At 33.1% G+C, this 24590-nt stretch overlaps 1 protein-coding gene across 4 annotated transcripts in view; it reads left to right on the forward strand.

Annotated features, from left to right (window-relative positions):
• Positions 1 to 4592: 4592 nt before the first annotated feature.
• LOC143235083 (EEF1A lysine methyltransferase 2) overlaps positions 4593 to 24590 on the forward strand; it is a 39761-nt gene continuing 19763 nt past the window's right edge. For 2 of the 4 annotated variants that reach the window (XM_076472880.1, XM_076472879.1), the window contains exons 1-7: positions 4593 to 4748; positions 7050 to 7115; positions 10851 to 10968; positions 12922 to 13026; positions 14249 to 14330; positions 15202 to 15357; positions 20293 to 20369. In XM_076472880.1, the coding sequence (XP_076328995.1) occupies positions 4687 to 4748; positions 7050 to 7115; positions 10851 to 10968; positions 12922 to 13026; positions 14249 to 14330; positions 15202 to 15357; positions 20293 to 20369 (666 nt within the window). In that variant the 5' untranslated portion in view covers positions 4593 to 4686. Of the gene's footprint in view, positions 4749 to 7049; positions 7116 to 10850; positions 10969 to 12921; positions 13027 to 14248; positions 14331 to 15201; positions 15358 to 20292; positions 20964 to 24590 lie in introns of those variants that run through there. The other 2 variants (XM_076472878.1, XM_076472881.1) reach the window with 2 other exon arrangements.

The raw sequence follows: 24590 nt of genomic DNA on the forward strand, positions 1-24590 counted from the left end.
TATAATTCAAATTATGAGAATCCACATGCATTATCTCGCATTTATTGTAATTAAAACCTACCTGCCATTTATTTCTCCAATCCACTAAAGAGGGTAAATTATTTTGTAAAGCAGCAGCATTTTCTTCGTAGCAAATTTAAACAGTTTATTAACCATTCCTTTATCTATATCATAGATCTAAACAAAAAAGTGCAAATATCCTAAAATTGAGCCCTATTTATAGCAGTCTTCTGCTTTTTTCCATCTAGCTATTCTTCCATCCAATTTGCTAACTTATCCTCCACAGCTGTATAGATAATTCATAACAAGCCTTTTATATGACACCTTGTCATAAGCTTTTTAAAAATCAGTATATACCAAATATACACTCTTATCCTAATTTACATAAACAGTAACATTTTCAAAAATTGTTAAATATTTGTAAGGCAAGATTTTTCCCAAGTGAAACTATGTTAACTATCCAATAAAATTCTAAACTTTAGAAAACATCTGTTATCAGACTTTCTAAAACATTTCCCACATCCAATATAAGCCTAATGTTACTGAGACAATTTTATCATATATCTTGAAATTAGGAGTGACATTTAGTAATTTCCAAACCTCTGACACTTGCACAACAATCAAGGACTTACAAAAAATAATAGCAAGTGAATGACATATCCAATCTTTTGTCTCTTTAAAAAATCCTCAGGAAAATATCATCTGGCGAAGAGTCTTATCATTCTTTAAATTTTATATTTTTTTCTAGCTAGCTCACAACTAATGTGGTTACCTTTTTTTTATCTTGTTTCCATTTTTCAACTGTTCAAGATGTGGAATAATGCTAAAATCTTTGTTAGTATGAACTAATAACTAATAAGCATTCAATAACTCAATCAGCTCATAAATCATCAGAGCATTTCTTCATCATCCCTCAAGTGTCCTACTCCCATCCTAAAACTTTGTTTACTATTAATGTATTTAAAAAAAATCCTTAATTTTCCGTTTTACATTTTCAATAACCTTTTTAACACACCGTTTGTGATGTCCTAATTTCCTGCTTGCCAACTTTATTGATTTTCTATACTCTTTTAAGTCTCCCGTCATATCAGTCAATTTAAATTTCTTAAATTTATGATGCTTTAAAAAAATTATCTCTTATACCCTGTGAGAGCCAACTTGTTTGTTTTTTTACTTGCAGCCATTCTTTTCTTTATATAAGGAATATGTTTAACTTGGATGTTATTGTCTTCTAATAATTCAGGTATCCAGTTCTCAACAGATAATTCTTGTCGCATCCCTTAAAAATGTTGTTTTTTAAATTTGTAGCTAAAATATCATTATTCTTTATCTCCATACGCAGTGATATATCGAACTTTATAAAGAAATCATCACTTGCACCCAGATGTTCCCTAACTTTTACCCTCTTAATCATTTCTGTATGTGGAGTTAAATAATATTTAAAATAATATTGTTTCTAGTATTTTCCTTGGCCATGAGAAAACAATCTCAAACAATATATCTTAAGTAATATAGGTTGAAAGCTATATTTTCAGTGCAATAATATAGCTGTTTGCTGCAGAGAGCTGGTAATTATAATAATTATGCAATACCTAGAATTTTCATAATTTCGTTTATTTGTGAGATTTGGAGAAATAAGAGTACATTCTAAATACAAGAAATCAGTGTGAGAAGATTCGATAAGAATATATTACGTATTCAGTGAGTGATTTATTTCAGTGTTTGCGTAGAGGTCTTTTCCGTCTGTTAAAATAATCGATCATTCAGTAACAAAATTCTGTAAATAAGTTTATTTATAAAATAGGTGTATCATTAGACTTAAAATTTCTATCACAGGCAACGGCATGCAGCATATTAAATAAAGGTCTTCATCCGCAAAAGAGAAACAAGTCCCCAGATTATTTTCATGAGTTGTATATTATACAACCAATGAAATAAATCTAGCAGCTGGAGGATGAAATGGGTATTCATGTTATTTTCTACAAAGACATGTCAGTGAAGTCATTCAATGAATTGCCTATAGATTTTCGTGTTGTAAGACTTTGCAAGTGTACACTGGAAACTATGATTTGTATATAATGCACATTTTCGTAATTTTTAGAATCTGATGTGTAAACTGACAATACATCTTCATGTATTGGTTCTGTTAATTTGAATAATTTCCAAGAGTATTTAGACCATTGTAAGAGACCATCTCAAACAAGCATTTATCAGTATACTGGTTCACTACACATACCTTCCACCCTGAAGTGTCAGAAGAATCCGCAAGGCAAGAAAGAACACACTTTAAAGTTAAGCTTGTGTTTGGAAAGGCCATATATTGCACTGAAAATAATCAATGATGGGATTTTCGAGTCCAGAAGAACAGATGGATCTTTGGAAGTGTGTCAGTGATAGAATGGTCAACTGCTAACTCCAGAGAAGAATTTGCTAGAAAGTCAACCTGCAGAGGAACTCAGAGTTCTTTTCGATATCATTTTCTAAAGGCATCAACAAAGATATAACTACCAGTAGATTTGCTTGAGCTCTATTCAGGACGAACACCCCATTGATAGAGCAATAGTGAAAGCAAAATATAATAATTAATCAAATCTGCATATCAGAACCATCGAAAAAAACAAAAAGACTTGGTGAATTGACAGTTTAGTGTATTATTTTTTTTACATTGTGATTGTTTAATGGACTCTGCAATTCATGAAGGGTTGTATAAGAAGTTGTATTTTTTAAAGAGCTCTATATGTTACGATTTTGAAAATTTGTTTGCTGAGAAGAATCAGGTACAATATAAATACAACTGAACCGTCAATGATTAACGAGTTACTGTGATGCATTCAGTGAATAAACGATTATTAATTCAGATCTCTGTTAGACAGTGGCGTATTTAGGTTGTGGATAGAGGTAGCTCAGTCTTATGGCACATGATCTTAATGGAAGCCCATTGATAATTGTTTTCTATGTAAAATTACATGGGATGTAGAGACCACAAATATTATTAGTCCCTAGGCCCATACAACCTTTAATTCGCCATTGCAATTAGAGTTTTTGCTTCGATTCATTTACTCAATCGACTAGCAATGAAGTTGTGTAGATTTGTGAATTAGGAATACAATTAGTTTCTATTAAAGCATTTTTTGTGATCAACTGTCTTTTGTTGAAGTACTTTTAAAGAAAGTTTATATTGGTTACGCCTACGCATTCATCCCCGCCTCTCCAAACTCAATATTTCGGCTCACGCGTGCGCTCGCACACACGCATATATATGTGCAATTTCATACATATGTGTATTTTTTCGCCTTTCGACGGGACAGTCCCATTTTTGAACTACCTGTCCCACTGACCCCCAGAAACTAGTAAATGCGAAACTGTCTCACTTTGGGAAATAATGAACTTACATATCCCATATTATCAAAATTAATACTGATAAGCTCTACTGTACTGTGACTGTACATAAGATTTGTTCTGCCCTTATATAATATCCGTCATTTCCATGCATTAATGTTCAAATTGAGTTAAGTGTACCGCTTTGGACTTGAGAAAATCAGGTCACCTTATTGTAACCTTCTCGCGTTTAGGGCGGAAAAGGACTGCCGAGTCATTAAGTATCCTTGGAATTTTGTTTTGGGGGCTGTTGTTACATACACCCCTCTCAAAATTTTCCTTAGGTACTCTATAATGTAATGTGTTGGTTGTGTTTTAGGAAGCCTGATAAATTCTAGTATTTTTTAGAAGCTCATTTAATGTTATAATTTTAAATCTAGGTATGTTAGTTCAAATGGCAAGACATAACAACAAACGTCATTTTATTACAAAAAAAAAAAGTTATGATATTTAAATTCTACCATTATTGAATATTCTTGTACTTCTGATTGCTCACATGCTCAAACAGACTTCTGATTTGTAGCAGTGACCCAGCAATATGTAGAACTTTATTAAGTGACACTCGTCGTCGGTATTAACTACGGCGAACACTGTATAATTAGAATATTATATATTAGTTTTCACATGCTTCTTAGTGGTATAGCGATAAGTCTGCGGACTTACAGTGCAAGAAACTGGGAGTTGATACCCGTGATGGGAATAGTATAGATAGCCCATTGTGTATACTTGTGTTTCCAAACAAACAAATTATTTTTTACTCATGTATTTTTTTTAAATCTCTTAAATCTAGATATAAGTACGGTATAAGCTCGGATGACCAGGTGGTTAGGATGCTCGATACGTAATCTGAAGGTCACGGGTTCGAATTCCCGTCACACCAAACATTATTGCCCTTTCAGCTGTAGGGGCGTTATTATGTTTGTTAGTAAAAGAATAGCCCAAGCGTTGGCGGTGAGTGGTCATGGCTAGTTGCCTTCCTTCTAGTCTTACACTGCTAAATTACGGACGGTTAGCGAAGATAGTCCTTATGAAGCTTTGCCCAAAATTCAAAAACAAACAAAGAAGTTAATTCTAATGTTTCGCGACAAGTAAATTATGTTTCATATTTTATTACATTTATGTTGTTAAATTAGAAAACAAGGTTATAAAATCATGCCATTAAAGTATGGATGTTTAGAATTTACTTTTTAAAAGAAATGTATATTTACGTCTAGTGAATCACACATACACTAAGGAAAAAGGAAAAGTATCTTGTTAAACATGGTAGCTTCCTGAGGAATGTGGCTATAAAATTTGGCAAGTGCGGTTATGTCAGGAAATCCAAATGATACTGAAGAGCTGCATTCATCAGCACTAGGAACTAAAAATTAGTAAGGAAATTTTAGTTTGTTTTCGTTTCTAAATTTTGATACTATTACTAAGGCGATACTAATAATATTTCCAATTAATGTAATAATAACAATAAAGTAGTAGCAGTACTAACACGGGTCCGGCATTTAACACAAAAACTGTAAACGAATAACTATTATTGTTCGTACATCATGATGTAGGTAGCATTTACTGCAAATAAGAAATTACTTGAAAATGAATTTGTTAGTTGCATTACTGCTATTGTTGCTATTTTGCACATTACGAATGTAATTTCAATAGTGTAGGATATGCTGGTAATTTTGTTAGCCAACAGCTTTTTACATTGTTACGGCAACCATATCAAATGAGCATGTTTAGCAATTAGGATTCGAATTTGCAACCCTCTGATTGCAAATTAAGCTCCAGGCCTGCTGCTTGTCATTACTAATAGCATAAGTATTAATTAAATAACTATTTAGTGTTGTAATGACAGTGTACCCATTACAAGGGATTTGTTTGAATTTTCCTGTGTACTTTTCAACAAGTTTTAGTTAACTTATATGGAAAATTAATGGTATCTTTAGAAAGAGTCGGAAAGTTACTTATATGAAGTTGTTATTTACTTAACACTAACTGAATTAAAATTGGTGTACAGTATGAAACATACTTTAATAGATTGTTTAAGCAGAGTATTCGTGATGAAACATCTTAATTGTAGCATAGTCTGCTGGAGGAAGTAATTCATAACATTGTGACTGTGAATTATGTGATACATTTTTTTTCTATATTTTCAAAAAGGATGATACAAAAATTGTCTACTTAAAAGTGTAATAGATACATAAAATATTTAATGTCAGTACCAACTCATGATCTTGTGATCAATAGCTTTAGAAAGCATCCTTTGTGTTCTCTATTGAAATTAACAGAATTATGGAAGAGTAAATTTCAAAGTACACCATAGTTTTATTAGAGTATTTCACACAGCAAACTTAGCTCAAAATTCACCTATGAGTTGGCTTTTATAAATTTATAATCTAACTTTTAATTCACCATGTGGTATGAACTGTTTTGAATAAATTTATATCAGAATATTTTAGTGTTTAGAAAATATCTTACCATGTTAGTAAGAAATGGTTGTGCTGCAAAGTCCAACTTAAATAACTGAAAATCTGTTAACATAGTCTAGATAAATGTAATTTACCGTATTTACACTTTTGTTGCTTTTAACTTATTTGTTTCTTAAGTTCTGCAAAAGAAGTTAAACTTCTGTTATCTTTAAGTTCTTTTATTATTTAACATTTTTCACATGAAGTTATAACAGATTGTATCAAATACTAAAACATTTTTTGCCAGTTGTACAGAACACTTCATTCTGTATGATGTTTTTAGTGTTTGTGTGTTATATCTGACAAGTGAGAAATATTTATGTGTTAGAAGCTAGAAGTGTATGTTACACAAAACTTTAAGTAAATTTTTATGTGAGAGTTGCAAATTTTACTGTACATGTCTGTCTGCATAAGTTTAAAAAGTTAGAACTACAACCTCGTGTGTCTGCTAGACAATCTAAATTGACAAAGGGAAAGCTGAAGCTATAAATCAATAACTGTGAGGTTAATTGATGTAGATGAAGAAACCAATGATTTATATTGTACATGAAATTTATCTAGATACCTTGTTTTTAATTTCGTTAATTATATACTAAATCTGATTATTTGTTTTTAGAATGTTACCTAACAGCTAATGTTGTTTATTGAGTATATATTTGTTTTCACATATTCTCTAATGATCTTTCTTGAAAATGGATGATTCATGATGACAAGAATATATTTCTTAAAAATTAATATTTTTACACGTGAATTTTAATGTAAAAATAATTTATTTTATTACTGGTGGCTATTAGGTTTAAGACTTATAGTCAAATATTTGCAGTGAATTGACTAAAGACATAATAATTTTGGCATATAATGTAGGGCTTAAAATATAATAGGCAGGAAGTTTGCTCAGAAGAGGATGTGTTGAACAATAGAGGGCCAAATTACTGTAACATTATCTAGTATAGTATGTAAAATTTAGGTTATTTTCTAAAAATATTATTAGATCTTATTTTATGCTTATTTGAGGATTTTTGTTTCTCATGTGTGAAAACTACATAAAACAGTGGTAAAATGTATATTTTAGAATTCTGTGGCTGGAGAATTTTATCAGCTTCTTCTTAGAGGCTATTTGGGATTATAGAAGTTTATATGAAACCAGTTACAATATACTGGCATTTTATGAAACATATTCTAGCATACTGATACATATCTTTATAAAACTTACAGCTGGCAAGGAGCTTATGAGCAAGAACTTGAAAATTTCATTGATTATGGAGATGTTGGAGAAATCTGGTAAGGAAAAACATAAAATTCAGATATATTATTCTATAGAAATATGAAATAAATTTTTATATCATATTGGATTTGCTTACTTTGAACCCTTATTAGCCTCTTATGGTGTCCCTTTCTATACATCTCTTTGAAGTTGTTCACAGAAATCCTGCATTGTTTACTGTTGTCATTTTCTCCTTCCCTTTCACCACATCTCATCTTTGGTTTTGGCATAAAATATGTGGTTTCTTTGTTGTTGGGGCCTAATGGGTTGTGATATCTTTGGGATTATATATGGTTCCATTTCTGAGACTTGTGTATGTGATACGTTCCTGAGGATTGTCTATCCTCTTATAAGGTTCAATAACTTTTGGGGATGTGGTCTATAATGACATCACCAGCCCCTCTCTTTCATACTTATATGATATCCCTGCAGTGGGTCCTTCATAAATGATGGAACCTTGATCGAGATCCTCTTTTTACTTCCAATTCCCTTTCCCTTTCCCTATGATATGATTTTCAGTGATGGCTGGACAAAGCCCATACCATGGCAAAATGCCCCTTCATTCCCTGCATTTGAACCTACATCTATTTATGGATGCATCCGTTTGGGGATTAGAAGTATGGGTCAATCACTAGGAAGATTTGGTCTATTGGTCTCCAGATGAGAGCTCTTTGTGTATCACTGTTCTCAAACTTCTGTCAGTATATTGGGCATTATGTCATTTATTTTTCTTGCCTGACATTATCTATGGACAGTTCCTTTCGACAGTTCTGTGGTAGTGGTACGTATTACCCACCAAGAAGGCACTTTGTCCAGAGATCTGTGTTTTTGTACATTGAATTTCTTATACTGGAACCACACACATCAAATTCGACTTGTTGTATGTCATATGCTGGGAGCTTTCAATCTGACTGTGAATTATCTTTTGTGCCCAGACATAATATATCGTACAGACTCCTTTTCAATATCATTTTCAATTTAGGATCTTTATAACAGCATTTGCTGGTTGGGCTTAACCTCATCCTTTTGTATTTCTGAGGTTGGAGTTTCTCTCTTCTAAGGCTCTCCTTTCTCTTGTATCTTTTTCCTCTTGAGGTATATTTTTTATCCTTCTTAAAATAATGATGATGGTTTTAATTCTCAAACATAACACAATCTGATACATCTTTTAAATTTCAGTTTACTTATCCCTGTCTCCTAACGTATTGAGGTCTTACACTGCTAAATTATGGGTGGCTAGTGCAGGTAGCCCTTGAGTAGCTTTGCACAAAATTCAAAAACAAACCTAACGTATTGAAGTCTCACTACTGAATAATGGTCTCGTATTATATTCTTATTTCATATACCTTAATAATTGTATATTTAAGTTTAACTAAATTTAAGCTATTTCATGATTTATGGATTAAATTTTAGATAAATTGAACACTTAAAATTGATAGTTAACTAATTCTATTATCTGGTGATGCTGATACCATTTATTTATAATTTTAAAAACATTAATGGCTTAAATTCTCAGCAGCTTCCATATAATAATAATAATACAAAGAATAATTTAAACTTAAATAAAGTATCCTTATTTCTTAGCTAATAGTAGTGATAATTCTTTATTTCAATTTAATTTTATTACCCAGTGACTTAGTAGTTGTAGTATTATTATATGAAAACAATATTAAATTGAGCCTATTGATCTAGTAACAAGCCTAATAATGTTAAAACTTAGGCCATGCTATATGTGATGTAAAAAAATGCAAAAGTAGCCAATCCTAACTAAATTACTATGAAATAACAACTGTAAACCTAAATATATTCTCAACAAAAAGGTTATAGTATAATGTATTTATAAGTTATCCATTGTAGTGCTAAAATTATTCCATTGGCTACTTTCAACAGTTTTCTGTGACGATCAACTACAGATACGACCTATGATAAGCCAAACCGTGCACCCTTTTTCACTTTGTGTTAACTCTGTATTACATAAATATTTTTTACTATCTTCCTCTAATATTATGTTATGCATACTGTGGTGATGATTCATGGTTATTGAAGTCTGGTATGGCATATGAATCTTGAGAAGCAAAACCCAATAGCACTTCATTATGCTAATTACATATTTAATGCAACCTGTAGGAACACAATTATTGGCTAGTAACATGCAATCTCAAACTCAAATTTGTAGGTCATTTGAGAAGTGTGACATTTGTATTGTTAAAACATTATGGTATTAGTTGTATTTATATTCATGTTTCTGAATGTGGGTATTAAGTATTAGTTACTAAATTTGTGAGTAAATGGTGAGTCTTATAGAATGCCTTAAAACTTTAGTGTTTTGATATTTTGGTTTTGTTCTGTAAGATTACATTAACTTTTACGTATTCACAGGTGAGGAAGTCTAGTAGAGGTTTAGAGTATATTGTAGCTCATAAAGCAGGTAAACACTTTATGCTTACAAATATCTTTAGGTAAAACACATAGATCAGGGAAAGTGTAACATAAATATGAAGCAGACAGTGGATGTGCATATAGGAAATGTATATCCAGAAAATAAAGTTTGCTTAAGTCATATATATTGTCTGAAATATTAAAATTAATTTTTCTATTTATAACAATTTGGAGTCTTTATGGTTATAGATTAATTACAGAGCCACTGACAAATCAAAGTATCCCTAGCCCTGTTAATACTGTAATGATTCTCTTGAAACTATAACATGTTGATAGTTGTGCTGAATATCACATTGCACCTTGGATAGATTTTTTTTTCTTTCCAGTTTAATTTTATTGAACATTTTTGGATTTTGCTGTCAGAATTACAGATATAAAAGATTAATTTTATTCTAAGTGCAACATTTCTTGAATCATTGAAACACTTATGTACAAAACTAGTGAACTTGAGACAGTTCCATTCTTTTATATTTCACTTAATTACACTATGTAATACAAATTTTATTCCTGGATAGTATGTGTTATTTCTTAATTGCTTATGTTGTAAAAGTAGAGAAAATGGCCATTATTCCCTTCAAACTTTGCTTTTGTGACCTGGATAATGAAATTTAGAAATTAACCTATTTTCTATATAAAAATGGGCAAATTTGCACATTTTCATTTACATAAGGTTTGAATAAAACAACATATGAATCAAGATTTACATGTATTTATACTAAAGTTATACAAAAATGCGACTGTAATGTAAATCACTTTCAAGTATCAGCTCCTTAATATAGTCTCCCATCATATTTTCATTATATGCTTCCAGGTCACAAAAGCAAAGTTTGAAGAGAAAAATAGGTCTTTTGCATTTACTTTAGGCATAAGCAATTGGGAATTAACACTTTCTGCCCAGGAACAAGAAGTAAAAATTTTGTTACGTAGTGTTGTGATGTATCTATTTCCTTTGTGTTATTTGTACATTGATTTTTTTTGTTTTTTCCAATTGAAATCATGCAACAAATATCAGCACTATGTAAAGAGCATGTAAAGAAATTAAGTTTCAAGACTGAATCTCAAATTTATTGGCTAGTTCTAGTATCGCCTGAATACCCTAAATGTTGTTCACGGTAAAGAAAATTATTTATATGCTGATTTAATGTTAATATGTTTCACTTAACCATGTTAGAAGGTTATCAGTAGACTCTTTATAATGTTTTTTCTCCATTATACACAACAATATTTACTAATTTTGATATATTTAGTTTGTTAAATTACACAGAACACAACATGAACTAGGATGTTGAAGTAGAGCTTGTATGTATTTACAGGTTTGGAGAAGACTGTGTGGATCGACTTGTAACCTGGCTAAGCACAAATAAAAATATTCATCAGACAGATCCTGTCCTGGATCTAGGAAGTGGAAATGGAGTTCTTTTAATTGAACTGGTTGGGGAAATCTATCTGTGTCAGATATGAATGTGATTTTATTTTCAAACTCAAGTTTTATATATTATATAAAAAGATCACAGCAGTATTATGAAAGAGCTTTATGAGGTTTTCAATGAATATTCTGGTTTTACCTTAATTTAAGAAGTATTCTTTATATAAAAGCTGTTAAGTATTTTAGATATTAATATAGTTTTAATTGTATATCAGTTAATGGATTAGGTTATTGATATGTTACAATACGATAGTCTCTTTCTTTTAAAGGAGTCTCATTATTTTAGTGGTGTGTTCTTGCAGTTATAAGGGAGATGTTTTTAAGTTGTTGAGAAGTTGCAATTTATGTAAATGATTTGTCCTGGTTTATAGAACATGAGGTTATTTTCTTTGTGGGCAGAGGTGTTGTTTTAAATTGTGTTCACAAAAAATAAAATACACAGAAGGTTTGGTACCTTTATATTTAAATGATTTTGAAGCCTTTTCACACTGTGAAAGTCTATGTTGCTACATTCATGCATGCTCTATCTGTTGAACATTCATCTTGACAACAGCTATATACTGGAATTTCCATTTCAAAAGGTTCCAGCATAAGTGGTTTGTCAAAAGTACATTATTCATTTGTGCAAACTTTATAATCCACTCAGTGCCTAGAAGATGGTGGTTTCCAGTGCCCATTACAACAGTTTGCTCGTAAAGAAATAAATAGGTGCTACATCTGTTGACTTGACTGTTATATCTTCATATGAAATATTGTATGATTACTTGAAACACTTTCCATCTACTTGAGGTATGTCACATATGCAACAGTTGAATGGATATGTTAGGAAAGCAGTTTGCTGTTCTTTTTTTAGATGAAGATCCTTCCTGATTATATTGCATATTATTGTTTGGAAGACATGGATGGATTTTACAACTGACCTCTCCATTCATTGATCATCACTTGTCACAAGACACTACACTTTGCAGGTCATTTTCTTGATGCCTCTGGTGCCCCAATTTATCCAAATTTGTTTTCTAATGCCATTAAGTACATGGAATATCCCTGTCTTGAAAATTCTAAATTTCTAATGTGAACGTGTCTTTAATGCCTACAAAAGACTAAACAATATCAAAATGTAGTTTTGATAATGCTGTTTATCTGTAAAATAATGTCAGTTATGGTTATTACATAACTTGGCTGATTTTCCTACAAAAACTGTTATAATATGTCAACCCTGTATATGAATATTTGATTTAGAAAACTTGTAAATAAACCAAGGACTGATCTACTGATCTTTTTTAATTTGAAGTTAGACCTGTCTTGATGGAACTGTTTAGAAATTTAGCCCATTTATGATTGATGATTGTTGGATGAGATGATGGATTCCCCAACCCATTTGTGTTTTCTGGATAAGATAGATGATTTCCAAAGCCAACTTTTAATTGTTGGATGAGATGATGGATTCCTCAGACAGTGAACTTGCATTCTGCTTACCTTTAGTTTTTTTTTTCTGGATCAGAATGATTATTAAAATCTTACCTTAAATTAATTTCCATAATTTGCACAGTAGTGATAAAATTAAAAGGATATATTTTCATCCCATATGTTTATGTATATATAAGATACTTTAACTCCACTGGATGTATCTGCTCAGTGATTTCAAAGACAAAGGTGATAGCACCAGATCAGTTGCTATGTAACAACTTGTGTACAGCTAATGAAATATAAATTGATGTATCATTTTGATAGTGTTTGTGGTAATGGTATTTGTATTTATTTGAGCATGTGAATTAGGAAAAAACAAATGAAAATTTATAAATTATTTTTTATGGTGACTGGCTGATGAGTAAAAAAAAATAGTAGAAATATGAATATTTTAAAATAATTAATATAATTACTATTAACCACTTTTTTGTTCATGAAACAAACAGTTTTTTTACTTTTTATTCTAGGAAACAAATTAATTTTCTTTACAGGCAAAAAGAGGTTTCCAAAATGTCTCTGGGGTAGATTTTATTCAATCAGCTGTTGAACTAGCTCAGTCACTTAGTATGCAAGAAGGAGTGCAGGTGAAGTTTGAGGTACTTATTAATCCTTGAAATTATGTAATAGTTTTCAATGGTAATGTTTCATTATATATTATTTTGTGTTCGTAATAAGTTCAGTCCAGAAAATAAATGGTATATTTTCAGGTCTGTGCTTTCTATGAAAATTTAACTTTGTTTAATGAAAAAGTAAAAACAAAGAAACAAAAAAAAGCAAACCCATTTAACAGTTATTGCACATAAACTCTTTTATGTTTGAAAAATAACTTAGAGTGTTTGTAATGAGTGAAATATTACAGTTTGATTGTACAGCAGAATACAGAATAATTCAAACCAATCATGAGAATGAACTTATCTTTTTTTTCCTCTTGTTATAAATAATGTAATGGCAAATAAATTATTCACAATTATTTAATATAGCATATATATCTTAGGGTTGTGGCATGTGAGTTTCAGTTTAGGATATATAACTTATCAAAGCAAAGAGAATAAATGGTACAAGTTTTCATTCTATCTTGGAAATATCCTGTGTATGAGTCATTGTAAACTTAGAAAGTAATATATTAGTGTTAAAAAATTCTGAAATGGACAATTTAGAGCAAAGGATTGTCACATAATGCATAAAGTTGAATATTAAGAATTTATTTAAATGTTTCTTTTTGAAATTAGGTAATTAAAACATATTAAAATTTGAATTATAAACCATGACTGGATAACAAGTGTATTGAATAAACTGATAAGGAACTTGTTTAATTAGATTTTTAATTTACTTCTGTAAAAAGGTCCTACTCATACCTAGATGGTTAACAACTGCTAAATACTTTTGTTACTTAGAAGAGGCTTGGCATGGCCAGGTGGTTAAGGCACTCGACTTGTAATCTGAGGGTTGCAGGTTTGAATCCCTGTCACGCTAAACGTGTTTGCCCTTTTGGCCATGGGGATGTTATAATATTGCTATCAATCCCTCTAGTCGGTATTAAAAGAGTAGCCCAAGAGTTGATATGGGTGGTGATGACTAGCTGCTCAGGTATCAGATATTGAATAAATATTTCTAATGTATCTGTAGCAATAACATCTAGGATAAAAGTCAACTGTGTCAATGATAACTTGTAATCTTGTATTAAATGTTTGTTATTCTCTTTAAGTCATAGAAACATATTCTACATTAATGTTGCTTCTGTTATTACTGAGATGGATAGAATATGTTATTTAGATAGTGTGACTTACTTCCAGTTTGTGTATTTTTTTTATATTTTAGGTTGAAGATATTTTGAAGGCAGAAGATTCTCTGTCTACTGAATCTTTACTTAAACACAAGTACAAAGTTGTTCTAGACAAAGGTACTCTAATTAAAAGTTCATGTTTATGTATTTAAATGTATATTTACCTTGAGCAATTCCGTATCATTTCAATTATAATGTGTTTTGACTATGTTGCTAGTTTTAAAATGTATACACTGTACTTTTATAGGAATATAATTATTCAGGATTTTTCATCATGTAATTAAAAAAAAATGAAGAATAAATTTTTAAATATTGTTTTAGATTACTGTGTGATATTATAAAGTAGCTCTGTCGTATCCATATGAACATTTTTTCATAACCTTTAGTATGTTAGGTTTAGTGGACCATTGAGTTGCATTGGTGCTTTTCCTGTGTATCTGTAATTAACATAATGCTGTAGCCATGTTGCTGTATAAATAATACCAGTGATCATCAGATTTTCTAAAGACTTTGAACATGATTAGCTAGATATGTCTTGAAGTGAACCAGTTTCCAAAAACTAATTGATCAGAACTAATATTTTCCATCAACCACAAATCTTAGCTCATTCAAAATTTGGTGAAATAACATCAGTTGTGAAATTATTGATTAGATCAGTCATTGACATCATTGATGGTGAAAAATGCTACATTAACTGTTGAGTAGTTTGTCAATGGTTCCTAACTGCCAATCCACAAGAGGTTGAAAAAAAACGTTTTTTTAAAATATAGCTATTAAAGTGTGTTGTTTTACAATGTAATGTAAAAGCACTTTAAAAAGTTAATATAATAGAATCGGGTACATGAAATTTTGGGATCATAAATAGCCAATCTTCATTTTGAAAAATGTGATCAGAAGCTATTCATTTTTCCAAATAAAATTTTTAAATTAAAGCCTGAAAACTTGTACATTAGTGGAGAAATAGAACAGTATCTTTACATGTATGTAGGAACATATGATGCAATTAGCCTTAGTCCAGAAGACCCAGCCAGTAAAAGGCAGTGCTACATTGATACAGTTGACAGGATTTTAGATGAAAATGGTTTCTTTGTTTTGACTTCATGTAACTGGACTAGAGAAGACTTGTTAAAACATTTCAGTAAAGGTTTGTATTCATCCATTTCTTGTAAGCTTTACATTTTTAACTAATCTACTCATTACTGATGTATCATGAAACCACAAGGTTTTTGCTATATTTTGACAAATATTTGCAGCATCCATTCCACTCTCTCTAATTAAATCACCTAATTTAGAACTAATGAAATATTTTAAAAAAAGTATGTGAAAATTAATTCCTTTTGATCTTTTTTTTTTTTTTTTTCTGATATGGTACCTTCTCTCCACACACAAGGTAAACTTTTCCAGTTTTATGCTACCCTCTATATGAAAACTGTTTTCAAAACATGTGCCACAAGCCTTCTACATCCCTCTGTTGGTATCCACAGTTCTAACATGTCTCTCATACAAATCGTCATGCAGTCAACTCTCCATCAATAGGAAAGCACTACTATCACATGACACGTGTGATTCCCTCTATGCACCAATACCAAACTGTAATTTCTTGTTTGATAGTACTGAAATGTAAATGTCTTTAGACCACTAACTGCCCTAGAAGTGATTTAACTTCTAGTTTAACTCCATTTAACTCTAAATATGGGCTTGGTCTACATGACCAACCAAGTGAATGAACTCTTTGTACTTGTTTAAAGTCTTTTTAGATTTAATACTTCTAACTTTCAGTATTGTGTGTATATCTGCAGAAAATTTGGCAGTCTTTCAGTTAATATTACACATCTTTAACATACAAAAATTCATATATTTTAGTGAGGTATTTTTATTAAAATAAAGCTTTGTCCATGAATATATTAAGTATTTGTTTTGAATAATCTGAGTTCAAAGTAATTCCTTTGTGTAATCCATAACATCTCCTAAATGCATTTCAAACATTTCTTTTCCAGTTTATCTGTTGTTGTTTTTTTTCTACCTATCTATCAACAGCTGTTGCCTGGCTATGATCCATTCTAATGATTCTACCATGGTGGCTTATATCAATCATAAGGGTGTCAAATGGTTTTGATTACTGTGTTTTGTACTTCGGATCTTATCTCAACTCATTAAATCTGGTGGGAGATTGTCTTTCCCTACTGGACTGAGTTTATCTCATCGAGTGGTCCCTACATTCTGCTGTTTTTGAGCACTGTCATCATTTTGGTTCCCCGCATATCAATGCATTTCCCACTTCTCTCATTCACAAGTTACCTCAGTTTTGGTCTCCTATTCTCCATCCTAAGGCTCTAGTAATAAATGCCTTCAGCCAGGATTTGTCCTACCTGTTATTTTCTTTTTATCCTCCTATCTGATTATTGTACTTTACCCATGCCACTCCTTGCAGAGCCCTTTAGATAGCTTCTTACTGTCCTGCTCAAACATGGTTCCCTTGGTTGCTTCATATCTGGATGATCCTTTCCATCCCTCTTCCCATATTTCCAGACCTGTTACATCAATCCCATTTACTGGTTCTACATCCTGCACTTCCTATCTACTGTCTTCATGCCTGGCTTTTCTCTGGTCCTTAGTGAGGAGTTCCAGATTCTCTTGCAGAGTAGCTTCTCACTAAGCCTGTTTTGTTCATCCTTCTTCTATGACTATTTACCTGAGGAAGTGGAGTGTTTTTCACTCCTGGGCTTTGGCCAGCACATGATCTTAATTTTTATATTGCACACATGGCTTCTTTCTGTGTTTCTCACTTCTGATTCTTTATCCTATGGCAAACTTTCTCTTCATGTGATCCTTCTCCTATTAATCTGACCAGTTGGGTTCATTGTTTGATCCAATTGGCTTATTCATTCTTTGTCCCCCTCACAACATGATCTCTTTCCTATGTCTTTCCATCAAGTCTGACATCTTACCTTCATCCATGCTTCTCATCTTCATTGGCTGTTGAAGGAGATTCTACAGTCGGGCATGTGGATGGCTCTAGACATGTTCATCTTCCATTAGGTGCATCACATTGCAGTTTCTGCTTCCTTAGGGTAGCCTGCTGTCAATGACTATTATACAGAGTTTGGTATATCTTTGACTTAAAGTAGGTCCTTATCTATGCTTTCTTTTCTTTAGGGGGTCTTTGCTTCAACTTCACTTTGGATGTTGCTCTGTGGCAAGTAGTGCCTGACCATGTATCCTTTTTGGACATTGAATAGGTTTCACATAGATGGTTATAACCATCCTGAAACATAATTCTACTCAAACAAAAAAATTTGTACTGTACCCCATGTTGATTGACACAACTTGCCCATGGCTGTGCATGCTCACACTTGAGATGGGATATTTCCCATGATCACTACAGTGTGAATAATTTTATGATGTTTGCTTCATGAAAATGTCCATCCTTGAGCATACCACCTATAGTGGGAATGGGTAAAGCAGAAGGGGAATACTGCCCATACCTACCATGCCTGGACTGAATAAAATGATATATTCTGTTTTTAAAAATAGGGTTTTGTGATCACCTGTTGCACTGTCTCAGGTCTAGCAGCTTCTCTGGACACTTCGATGCACTTCTTACCCCTCCCCTTCTTCCAGTATAGTACAGGAGTCCTTACCACTTACTAGTTCCAACCCACTGGGGTAGACCATGGATCCCATTTGCTGAACAGGTTCAACAAAGATTACTGTACCTGTTCAGTTAAGAGTAGGGTGGTGATGTTCTGCTGGTTTAGGGTTTACAAAACCCTCCAGATGAGTGACATGTACCTGGAGTGAGATGACTAAATGCAGTTCACTCCCTTGCTTTGGTGCTCTCATTCTACTCTTGCATGGATGCTGGTTTCCAGCAGATTAAGATTTGGAGATTGAGTGAAAAAAACAGTCCTCACATAATACTTGGGCAATTAATTTTTCCCCTTCAATTTTGGCTTCAATGTTGTGGGTTGCAGGAGGTCTACATAGGCTATTTCCACTTCTTTCCTAACATTCCCTTAAATAATAAGGATGTTCTAGATCTGTAGATATTTCAAACCAATTTCTTGGTCTTGAGGGGGTTAGTTTCATGCTATGGACTTCCCTCAAATAATGAATGACACATACCCAGATACTTAATTCAGTGTTCATCCTGGAGTCAGTATTATATGTACATTTGTGACACTAGGGCTTGCAACACTGATCCTCATCCCACCTTTGTGTGGTTGTCACTACTCCTAGCAAGTGAGGTTTGGGATGTAGTTGACTTACTGAGTATGATCAGATGAGCCCATGCTACTCTACACCATGGAACCCATCCTCTGTTACCCACTTTCATTATGTGGGATTGAGTGTATCTCTTTTTTCTGACTGAGATCACATTACTGACCTATCCTCTCTCATGCAGTTGTGCTTCCTTTGGTTTCCACTGTATTTTGGTCCTAACTGTTTCAGAAATGGTATGGTACACCTCCTCATATTATCTTATCTGTTTCTCAGCTCCAGGAGTGTCCTTCAGACACTTTGAGGGGATACGCATGTTCTGCCCTTGCATTGGTCCCCTCTCATTTTCAGTGTGGGATTCAAGCTAATCTTGTGAGTGGAGGGAAGGTACCATATCAGAAGTCATAATTTTCCTATATACGAAAATGTATTTCTGATAGGTACTTCCCTTCTTTTACATTTCCCACCATTCCACTCCACTTTCTTCTGGTGCTTGTATTTTCTGCCAAACATCAAAATGATAGGTCAGCAGTGGCACATAGAGGGAGTCACATGCATCACATGGTAGTAGTGCTCTCCTATTGGTTGACAATTGATACATGATAATTTGCACAACAGATATTTGAAACTTTGGATTCCAACAGAGGGATGTGAAAGGCTTGTAGTACACATTTTGGAAAAACGTTTGTATACAGAGGGCAGCACAAATTAATCTTGTAAATGGAGGGAATCATCTGTCAGAAACACAGTTTTGTATAGGAAAATTATACCTTTTAACTGATTAAATACAAACTTTGTATAAATTCTTAGCTGTTATACTGTTTAACTGAATTGCAAGAATTCTGATAAAACATTTATTCAGAGGTTTGTATGATTTTTCTGCATAATACAATATAATTAAATTAAACTCATTGATAAGTTTCAGCAAAAATGCAGGAAAATTCAAGGTCTCAATTTAACTTTTAATATAACTTTTACTTAATACCTTAAAAGTATATGAATATTTCATTTCAGAAAATAATCATTTGTACTGTTAACTTATGTGAAACATTAAAATCCAAAGTAACTGTAAGTAAAACAGAACTTTAATCCTATGAGAACTGACTGCTTCCATTTTCTTAGTACCTGGAAACAAAAAAACAAAGAAAAGGTTTCGTACCAAACTTTGTACTTCTTGTGACATGTAGAAATGTACCTACCAGTATAACTGATGGTGCAACTAGATCAAAACACATAACTTTCACTGGATTTACTGAGTTAGATGACCTCATCAGTAACCACCTGCTAAGAAAGTGCATTTGATTACCCACAAATTAAGAAAGTTTTACTTGCAAAGCAATATTTGGATGAAACAAACTCAAGACAATTAGTAGCAAGGTCAGCTCACTGCCACTGATGATTGTCTTTGACTTTAATATCACATATGTTCTTAAAAAGTGAACATGAAACTAAGATGCACTCATATATGCACACGCACATTCTTTTTGCTAGAAATGTAACTTTTGTATTATTTTCAATACCAACATTCAGCAGAAGAGGAATAAATCTATGAACTATACAATTTTTTTTCCTTTTAAAGGATTCATTTTCTGTTTAATTTAGTTTCAAGCATTGACTCTTTTTTTTTTTTTGAGAAGTGTGGTGTTGCATAAACCAACAAATAAAAAAATCTGGACCTGAACCACACTATTTCCATTGTAAAACATTCAGGAATATTATGATGATAGTCTTTGGAAAAAAAAATATGAAATTGATAACAAAATCTCAAATTGTATCAATTTTGTGTGTGATTATAAATTGCATTATATAAGTTGAGTATTACCTTTTTTTATTTAATTATATATATTATTATTTTTAGGGTTCATCGTATACTCTCAGATTCCAGCACCTGTTTTTCACTTTGGTGGAAAAACTGGAAACACTGTGACAAGTCTGGTATTTACAAAAACATGAATTATAATTATTTGGTTTGATAAAGGTTCTATAGAATACCTTGGGTAATTTTTACATTACTTTATGAAGTGGATTATCTTATTTTGTTTGCATCATCTTTAATCTCTTTTTCCTTCAATACGATGTTTTTGATGAATATCATGTTTTTAGTTTTAGTTTTGCAAAGAAGGCTGATATTTGTGAGATTATTTGTATTATAAGCCATGTATATTTCACAAAGTGTTCATGTTAGATGGGTATACTGTACTGGTTTGTTTTTTTATTATATAATTTATAGTTACTGCAAGCTGTTTATTTCTGTGAGACGAAGTGTGATTTGTATATACATTCTACTAGCAATGTAATTATATTACAAAATTTTGAATTGTTTGATGAAAGAAAATGTAAAACAAAAAAGATAATTTCTGCACTCACTCACCATGTGCATGTATTTTCTGTTTAAACTTTGAAATCCCAACAATTTCCATTAGCATTCTTCTCTCAATAACATAAACCCCAAGGAAAAAAAAAGTTTTAAAACTAATGCCTCATTTTGCAGCTGCTGTTGATGAAAATAAATTACTCTAACTGAGATAATGGGTTAAACTTGTGTTTCTTAAGAAGTATGCAGACTATCTGTACAGCTAAAAGAGAGAACATTTTGATGATTGTAACATTGATGCCAGACTAGAATATTGATGAAAATCCATCAGTTGCATCATGAAAAATGTAAACCTGTTTCTAGAGGGATGACACATTAGTCTTTAAAGTTGCATCAAACTATCAAGAGATTTTCTGTGCACACATACAATGGCATGTAAAAAAGCCTGTTATACAGAGTGAAATTAAGAAAACATTTAGGAAAGGGTTATTTCATCTTCCATTCTTGTAACATCAGAAGAAATAATTGTTTTTCTGTCACATTTATGCACACAATATAAATTTTATCATAACGACCAACAAATAATTATTTTTTTAAAAATGTTCAAGGTTTAGTTTTTCCAGTTTTCTAATCTTGATCTTATAAAATCATGAATAAAGGAACATTTATTATACAGCTGCACCATGGGTTATCTGTGATGTGTCAACCCTCTCCGATGTTTCCAATGTCAGAGGTTCGGCCATTCAAAGATGTCATGTCATGGTTCCCTGACATGTGCTCGTTGTGGTGGCAAGGACCACAATGCCTATGAGTGTGACATGGACCCACATTGTGTCAACTGCAATGGTTCTCACACTTCCTACTTTCGTTCTTGTCCAAAATAGTTGGAGGAAAAAGAGGTGCAGCGTTTGAAAATGACTCATAACATCAGTTATCCTGAGACTCAGAAATTGCTGTTTGCCACTTCATCTCGGACATATGCTGCTGCACTTCGTTCCACAACTACAGTGGGAGTGCAGACAGATCTCTGTGCCTCCAAGAGAATCGTTTTCAAAACAAATGAAAAGCCTTTTGACCTCCATGCTCTTTCTCTTTTCAATACTGGTTCTTCCACTTATTTTCACGCACCTAGTCAGTCCTTTACTGCTATTGATCTCTCAGTTTGCTCCCCTTCATTATTCTCCCATTTTTCATGGAGGGTTGACAATAATCCACTAGACAGTGATCATTTTCCTATAATTTTGAGAGAGACTGGCCATGGTCGATGCCACCCTACCCACATGCCCCGGTGGAAGCTGGATCAGGTAGACTGGTACACTTTCACTGCTCTCGCAGAACTTGATCCTGCCATCGTGAGTCAGCCATCAATAGACGACTGTGTGGCAGAGGTAACTGACTGTATTATACAAGCAGCTGCTCAGTGTATTCCTAAAACCTCAACATTGTTTTCCACGATATCCTCATCCATGGTGGAATCCTGTCTGCCACATGGCACGAAAGGCTCAAAAACAGGCCTGGGATACTTTACGTAGATATCCCACATTTTTGAACTGCATCGCTTTCCAACGGGCCCATGCACATGCTAGGTGGGTAAGTCATCAAAGCCACAAGAAATCTTGGATTAAGTTCACAACTAGCATATCTTCTACCACCAGTTCCAAGGTCATATGGGATAGGGTTCAAAAGGTCAGTGGGCACTACAATTCTGTCCTCCTCTCGATCTTACTCTCTGATGGCCAAGAGGTAGCTGATGTCCGGAGCATTGCCAATACTCCAGGTGAAAGCTCTTGCCAGGTATCTAGCACTTCTACTTGTTCCTCCACTTTCTTGGCCGTCAAGACTTTGGCAGAGTATTCACCTCTTTCCTTTCGAACTGACTGTCTCTTTGACTATAATCGTCCCTTTGCACTGGTGGAATTGAAAATGACCCTTCATCAGTCTGGCAGTACATTTGTTGGACCTGATGATGTACACTATGACATGCTGTGCTATCTCTCTCCTGCTTCTTTTGATATTCTTCAAATTGTTTTTAACCAGATCTGGCAGGAGAATGTTATTCCAAAAACCTGGCGCTCGGCTATTATCTTATCTTTCTCTAAGCCTGTCTTTACTATATTCTTCGAAACTTCATTCCTTACCAAAGCATCCCACCTAGAAATGTATTTTCCTTCCTCAGTGAGCCATACTTTTTCAAAACAGACGATCTGCCATAGCTCCTTTTGGCCTTTGCATCCAGGCACAATTGGATGAATTGGGTCTGTCCTTGGATAACATTGCAGAATCCACTGGTCAGCTCATCCCACTATGGCTTATTACAATCCCTAAATGTGACCTTTCTTTAAGTCATCTGAGAAAGGCAGATACTCTCAATTGGAAGTACCGTCTTTTATTTACTGAACATCTTTCGAACAATCTTTCCATTCCAATTTATACGGATGGTTCCAAATCAGGTAACTCTGTGGGCTCTGCCATGGTTTGTTGCAGTTTGGTGGTTGCACTCAGAATCCCCTCTACAGCTTCTGTGTTCACTGCTGAACTGTACGCTATATCTCTTGCCCTGGAATATATAGAAGCTAAGCAGTACTCCAACTGCACTATTTTTACTGACTCGCTTAGTTCTCTACTGGCCCTGGAATCACTTTACGTTGGCTCACACCCTGTTCTCACTGATATTCAAAACCGACTGGCCCATTTCTCTTAAACATCTACTTCTATCCAATTTTTCTGGATACCAGGCCATGTTGGTATTCTCGGGAATGAGCTTCCAGACACGGCAGCTAAATCTATCTGCTCTGGCACTATCACCACTGTGACTATTCCGTACATAGACTATGGTCCTGTATTTAAGGCTCGGCTCCGTGCCAGCTGACAGTCCACTTGGAGTGAGCAATGCGACAACAAACTTTTCCAAATAAAACCCTATATTGGGCTTTGGCCGTCTAGCTTTCATAAGGTTCGGAAAGAGAAAGTTTTTTCTAACTGGACTACGCATTGGTCACAGTTTTGTAACTCATCGTTTTCTTTTATCTGTAACTGGTGCACCAGTGTGTAGTTTGTGTAACACTCATATCACAATAAAACACATTTTACTTTCTTGTCGTTGTTACGACTTTCAATGACTTTCATTTTAAACATGTTCTGTCCCAGAGTTTGTCCATAACATCTGACAGTGTTATTGGTGATTGTAACACTGGCCATGTTGATAAAGTTTTTAGTTTTTTAATGGCCATCAATCTTTTTCATCTCATTTAAACGTTTGATATTTATTCATTACACCTTTTTAATTGTGGTTCCCTTTTAAGAGTTTTAATCTCTCTAGTTCAATTTGAAATTGGAAAATGGCCATAACATTAAATAACTCGACACCAGTACTGGATATGCCAACTTCAGGTGATAAACGCTGCTGTTTGAACTACCCGTTAGTCATCCTGGCGAGTTGTTATTACAATTTTGTTGCATGTCTTTTAACACTTTTATTACTTTACTTTTTGGTACTGGCCATAATGACACATAACCTGGAACCAGGACTGGAAAGACCAACTTCAGGTGACTGACGGTGGTTCTTGTACTTACCTGTTAGTCTTCCTGGCGGGTTATGATCCTTACCATTATGCTACAGAAAGTCCTTTACAACTTTGTAGACTGGATGTCAACATTGGTTTTATGCCATTTTATGTTTTTAATTGCTGTTTTGTTTTTACTTTCATTTCCTTTTGTGAATTTTACTACATTTACTTTAATTTTACCTTTTTACTGTACATTTGGTTAATTATTATTATGATTTTGCTACATGTCTTTTAAAACTTTTATTACTTTACCTTTTGATAATGGCTGTTATTACA

The sequence above is a fragment of the Tachypleus tridentatus genome, chromosome 12 (assembly GCF_004210375.1).
Source record: "Tachypleus tridentatus isolate NWPU-2018 chromosome 12, ASM421037v1, whole genome shotgun sequence".
In the NCBI taxonomy this organism is placed as follows: Eukaryota; Metazoa; Arthropoda; class Merostomata; order Xiphosura; family Limulidae; genus Tachypleus; species Tachypleus tridentatus.